The 6,393-nt window shown below is 43.6% G+C and overlaps 1 protein-coding gene across 1 annotated transcript in view; it reads left to right on the forward strand.

Moving 5' to 3' along the window:
* The window catches only part of LOC133063956 (uncharacterized), a 994,855-nt gene extending 990,262 nt beyond the window's left edge, over positions 1–4,593 (forward strand). Inside the window, exons 6-7 of the mRNA XM_061153890.1 lie at positions 4,369–4,431; positions 4,588–4,593. Of these exons, the coding sequence (XP_061009873.1) occupies positions 4,369–4,431; positions 4,588–4,593 (69 nt within the window). The remainder of the gene's footprint in view (positions 1–4,368; positions 4,432–4,587) is intronic.
* Positions 4,594–6,393: the final 1,800 nt, after the last annotated feature.

Raw genomic sequence — 6,393 nt, forward strand, 5'->3', positions numbered from 1 at the left:
GGACTGATTTCCTTTAGGATGGACTGGTTGGATCTCCTTGCAGTCCAAGGGTCTCTCAAGAGTCTTCTCCAACACCGTAGTTCAAAAGCATCAATTCTTCGGTGCTCAGCTTTCTGAGCTCAGCCCACTCACTGCAACTAGAGAAAAGCCCAAACAGTGATGAAGAACTAACACAACCAAAAACATATAATTAATTAATTGTCGTCATTGCTTCTGTTGTTCATTTGCTAAGTCATGTCCTACTGTTTGCAAATATGTGGTCTGCAGCACGCCACGCTTCCCTGTCCTTCATTATCTCCTGGATTTTGCTCAAACTCATGTCCATCGAGTCAGTGATGCCATCTAACCAACTCATCCTCTGCCACCCCCTTCTCCTCCTGGCCTCAATCTTGCCCAGCTTCAGGGTCTTTTTCAGTGAGTTGGCTCTTTGCATCAGGTGGTCAAAGTATTGAAGCTTCATCATCAGTCCTTGCAATGAATATTCAAGGTTGATTTCCTTTAGGATTGACGGTTTTGATCTCCTTGCAGTCCAAGGGTCTTTCAAGAGACTTCTCTGGCACCACAGTAGAGGGCATCAATTCCTCAGCCCTCAGCCTTCTTTATTAATTCATTATTATTATTATTTTTTAAATAAATCTTTTCAAACATTGTGCTCGCCCTCCAGGAGTTCACAACCTGGACAGCCCAAGGCTACAGAGGTTAGAAAGAGTGTGTGATTCTTGTTCAGATGAGGTATATGCAAAAGGCCTTGGGACCCTGGGGAGAAAAATCAGTCCAGCTGGATGGGTCAGTCAGACATGGCTACAGAGAGAAGCTTCCATTTATGTGGACTTTGAAGAGTGAGTTCAAGAAGGGCCAGGTGATGACCAGCTCTGGAAGGAAGACGTGGTCAAAGTGTTGGAGGCAGGTAGTGTCTTGCGTCTTTCCAAGTATTTCAGTTTAACTGGATCATAGGATGTGCGAGTGATTGTCTTAGGGAGAAGGGTCCCCAACCTCCAGGATCTAATGCCTGATGATCTGAGGTGGAGCTGATGTAGTAATAATAGAAATAAAGTATACAGTAAATGTAATACTCTCAAATCATCCAGAAACCATCCCCCAACCCAGGTCCATGGAAAAATTGTCTTCTAAGAAGCAGGTCCCTGGTGCCAGAAGGTTGGGGATGGGTGCCTTAGGTGAGAGAGTAGGAGACTGGGGAGGAGGCGGGACAGGCTTCAGGAAGGCTGACCTGACCAAAGGACCTGTGATCAGTATATCTGTGGATATGTAATCAGTCTGTCTAGGATCTACTGGTGCCACTGTTGCTGTCGTCAGGAGGCAGACACTTCTCCAGCCGAGGCATGCTGTGAATTTATAGAGGTTCATCGGTAACTCTGACTGCTCGTTTCCTCGGTCCTGACTCTCCTTTCCGCCTCCTTTGGTTGTGTTCTTCTGATGGTTGAGATTTCAGTCCCATTGCCACCTCCTCAGCACTGCCTTCACCGGTATCCCTGACAAGATCTGTCTTCCCTGCTGGACTGTGGGCCCCAGAATGGCAGTGCTTGGCATTAAAAAAAGGCTTAATGAATAATAACAACATTTTTAATAGCATCAGTTTTGTGCCAGGCACAATGCTAAATGCCTTACAAACGTTACCTTTGATTACTCACCCCTTTCCTTTGAGGTATACATATGTTTATTCCGACTTCACTGAGACACAGAAAGGTTAAATGACTTATCTGTGGTCACAAAGCTAGTAGGTAGTGGAGACATGGAGGGGGACAGATAGATGGATGAATGGATGAATTGAATGGAGGAAAGAAGGATGGAAGGGTGACTGAATGGATGTGTTACTGAACCAAACTTTGGTCCACTCTCCCATTCACAGCAAAGCCAATCTTCTAACACCGGGCTGTGGTGAAGGAAAGTGCAGTATCCACTGTGGGCACCAGACAAGGAATCCGGGGCAGTTAACGATCAAAAAACCCAAACTCCCTTTATGGGAGTTTCAGGAAACATTATGGGTTTCAGAAAAGAGTTTTTAAAGGTAAGGTGAGGCAGAGAAGTCTCAGGGTATGTGATCAGCTTGTGCACAATTCACTGATTGGTTGATGGTGAAGTATCAGGGCTGTGTCACTGGGGTTAACATTATCAATTCTCAGGCTCCAGCTGGTCTAGGGGTGCACACTCATAATCATGTGAGTTTGTCCATTTGGTGGGGGTCCATTTGGTGGGGGTCTTAATATCTGTAAAACAACTTAGGAATGGGCATAAGAGATAATTATCTAGGTACTTCAGTGGAGAAGGAAATGGCAACCCACTCCAGTGTTCTCGCCTAGAGAATCCTGTGGACAGAGGAGCCTGGTGGGCTGCCGTCCATAGGGTCAAACAGAGTCGGACACGACTGAAGCGACTTAGCGTGCATGCATGCATTGGAGAAGGAAATGGCAACCCACTCCAGTATTGTTGCCTGGAGAATCTCAGGGACGGAGGTGCCTGGTGGGCTGCCATCTATGGGTTCGCACAGAGTCAGACATGACTAAAGCGACTTAGCAGCAGCAGGTACTTCAGGGAGGAACTAAAGATTCTGTGACTGCTATATGATTAATTTACTATTTAATTTGCTTATAGTCTCCTGGCCCAATTCTATCTTGGTCTCACTATGTTTATATCTTTTCAATCATCAATTCTTTTTTTTTTTCCAATCATCAATTCTTAAGCCAAGTTTTTCTGACTCAAGGGCGACTTGGAAGACCAGAGCTTTTCTACCAATGAAAGGCAGACAGTGAACATGAGGGGTGTCTATCCTTGGAGATCCCACTGAGTCCTTTTCGGTTACAGATGCATAAGCACTGTTCCCACCATCCTCACCCTTCACAGCTGTCTGTACCATCAGAATTCTCCAGACACTGGTCTCTCTCTTTCCAGTATTTCAGAACCTCTTGATGTTATCAGATGTTCTGATTTATCAACCTCAGTGGACTCACCAAATGTGAAGTTAAAAAAATGTTTCATCATATTTCCAAAGGGGAAACATATATTTTAAATATATGTTTGTAAATAGTGTGTATCATTGAGCTCTGAAATGCGTGAATTGCATTGAGTCTGGGTATAAGTTATAGAACTACTTTGCAGGAGTAGTTGAAAGAGCATTGGGTCAGGATTCTAGGACACCGCAAACCAGTCCCACCTCTGCTACTTAAGTTTCTTCCAGAGAAGGGGCAGTTCAGGGCCAGCTCTCTTTTGTATCCGTGCATGCGTGCTAAGTCACTTCAGTTATATCTGACTCTTTGTAGCCTGCCAGGCTCCTCTGTCCATGGGATTCTCCAGGCAAGAATACTGGAGTGGGTTGCTATGACCTACTCCAGGGCAATCTTCCTGACCCAGGGATTGAACCTGTGTCTCTTGTGTCTCCTGCTTTGGCAGGTGGGTCCTTTACCAGTAGTCCCACCTGGGAAGCCCCTCTCTTTGATATAAGGCTCCATATATGTTAGGGGAAGCACACTGATTGAAACCGCCCACCCTGGTCAGGTACCATAGTAACCATTTGCATGAGTTGTTTTATGGCAGGAGATCCTGATAAGGAATACGGAACTTTGATATAAGGCTCCATATATGTCTTTTAGATCTATTAGTAAATCTTGATTTTTCTGGCTGAAGATGACCTTTTCCCCAACTCACTGAATTATATGATATTATAATGCCATTTTCAGTTCAGGTGATATTTGGGTTATTTAATATTAATGAAAATGAATCTTGCCTCTTCTGATTGGATGATGATAGCCATGTTTATAAAATGTATTATTTATGGGACACCTTATATCAGTTTTCTTCATTATAAAATGAAGTCACTTGGAACCTTTGCTGTCACAGATTGAGCATTACGGAATCTTTGAGTTCTAAGATTGAAAAGAAATTTAGTGTTGGTTTCATCCTGCCTACTCCAGTGCAGGAAATTCCACAATAAGATCACTAAAAGATCAGCCTCCCATCTTCTCTTGAAGACATTCTGTGACAAAGCGCTCACTGTGGAGGTTAGGAGCATAGCAGAATGGCTCTAAATTTGTTACCCGGTTTCCCAAGTTCAAATTCAGGCTCCACTACCAGTATGCATACTTTGTACAACTGAGCTGTCTGAGCCTTGGTTTCCTCTTCTGAAACAGAGAAACTGGGAACACCTTCCCAATTGGTGTGTGAAAGCATTCAATGAAAGTAATATTTGAAGCTTTGATCTTTATCCTTTTCATCTTCATCACCGTTATCATTGTTAAATTCACAGTAAAATCAAAAACCTATTTTATTGGTTAAACAGGTATTACTATGACCAAGACAGACGCAGACACAATTCAGTTCCTTGCTACTAAAGTCTTCCCTTCTCTTTTTCCCTAGGAAACTGCTTGGAGAACTCATGCAAGTGGAACTTACAGCTTCCCTGATCAGACTCAGCATTCAGTAAGTGCAACTGCTTTTGAGCGGTCATTACATAATTCCATCCATTGCTTTGATTGTGTTTGCGATGAAAAGCTCTCTTCTGCAGGCCTGGGGTTCCCACAGACACTTTGCTGCCTGCTTGTGTCTTTCTTTCTTGCACCACTGCATTGGGTTCAGAGGTGAGAAGAGGCTTTTCTGGGCAGAACCTTGGAAAAGAACAGAAGGAATGTCAGAGGAGAGTGTGATGCCTTAAACCTACCATTACTGCCTGGGGGTTAAATTAAATGTGCTTTTGTTTTCTCTTTGTTTCCTAAGTTTTTCTCAATCTCCCTGTCCCAGTCACTGGAACCCTGCAAAGTAAAAAAAAAAAATGGCAGGAAGCAGACAAGTTAGTAAGATCATATATTTCGTGAGGCATTTCAGAGCCGTTCTCTTTGCTCTTTCTGAGTCAGAATGCATTCCTCCTATATAAAAATGACTGCGAAAAAGAAGTTCTGTACTTTAAGATGCTGGGGTATGTTTTGGAAATTTCATTTGTTTTTAGCAAGTAAGCACTTTCTGCCATCCGCCTTTCTCGTTGCGCACAAGGACTTTATTTTTGGTGAAGTTAGCAGTATTTTGTCCAATGCCTCCAACTCTTATTTTTTTCTGATACACTAGCATTCGGGGTGGTGGTGGGGGTGATACTGTATTCTCCATAAAGTCTGCCGTCAGCCCTCTTCTGCCTTGAGTTCTGTCGGCGAGCCACTTGTTTTTGGAAGAAATCTGTGATAATTTAGCCATAAATATCAAAATTTAAAAAGGCTTGCTTAAAGAAATATTTATTTTTTTCCAAGATGTAGCTTCCTTCCTAGGTCTTGGAATTTCTTAGTATTTTCTACTTCTGAGAGTGCTGGAGACTAATTTGATACATCAAATATCATAAAGGGGCAGGTAGAAATTGGTGGCTGTGGGACTCCAGGCCTGGAAGAGGCTGATCAAAGAGAATTCTTTCGCCCTCAGTGGTGTTGCAAGACTCCTGATATTGCTGTGGCATTTGCATATGCGAAGGGAGCCGGGAAGGAGGAGGAGACAGAAAGAAATAAAAAAGATGATGTATTCGCTGCTCGCTCGCCACATCAGAATGACTAAGTGTAACCCTGATCAGCTAAAGCTTGTATCACACAAGAGATTAGACCCACAGCTTTTGTTCCCAATAAGAAAGGAAATTTCATGTTTAATTCCCTACATGCCACATCTATCCTTTAATGCCTTTGAAGTTCGGGCTACAGCGTCCCTTGAAAACTGGGGAGATTTTGTTAGCGAAACAAGGAGAAGGCTGTTTGGCATGCAGTCTGTCCAGATTTATTTGGTGCCAAGTTAAATATGCGTGTTGCTCTAGCTGTTCCTGTTTCGAGCAGTGTCCTTCTCCTGGGCCTCTTGGTGGTGCTGGAGCAGGCCAGGAGGAGTAGGGGATGGAGGGTGTTGAGGGTGGGTGTTCCAGTGATGCACGCCCCTTCCACCTTTCTCTGTACCTTCTCGACACGATACAAATTACTGCTTCCCAGAAAGAAACCTGTGTTCCTTTCCAAGACTGGGGCTGAAGACTCTGACCTAGGGGAGTCTCTGGTCCCTGAGATAATTAGCACAGTGTTGTAAGAAACTCATGTTAATTTGTCTACAGATATGGTATTTTCATATCTACAATTGCAGTCAGAAGAGGAAAAAAAAAATTATTAATTTGCTGCTCCAAACCAGTGTGCAGATATCTGATAATTTTTTTTTTAAATTAAAAAGGAAGAAATGGAAAACTTCTCATCGGGGATGTTTAGAGCTGTGGCCCAACCTCCGTGCCTAATAGATTCTGATGCCTTCCTGTGATCATAGCTTCTCTGGCTCAGTGAATACCTCCGCCAGCTCCCAGGGCCCATAAGTACGTAGGTGGAATTCTGGGAGGTTGCTTGGTTACCAGGAAGGGAGATGATCTGGCATGTCCATTGGGCC

Source organism: Dama dama, chromosome 10 (assembly GCF_033118175.1).
Source record: "Dama dama isolate Ldn47 chromosome 10, ASM3311817v1, whole genome shotgun sequence".
Lineage (NCBI taxonomy): Eukaryota > Metazoa > Chordata > Mammalia > Artiodactyla > Cervidae > Dama > Dama dama.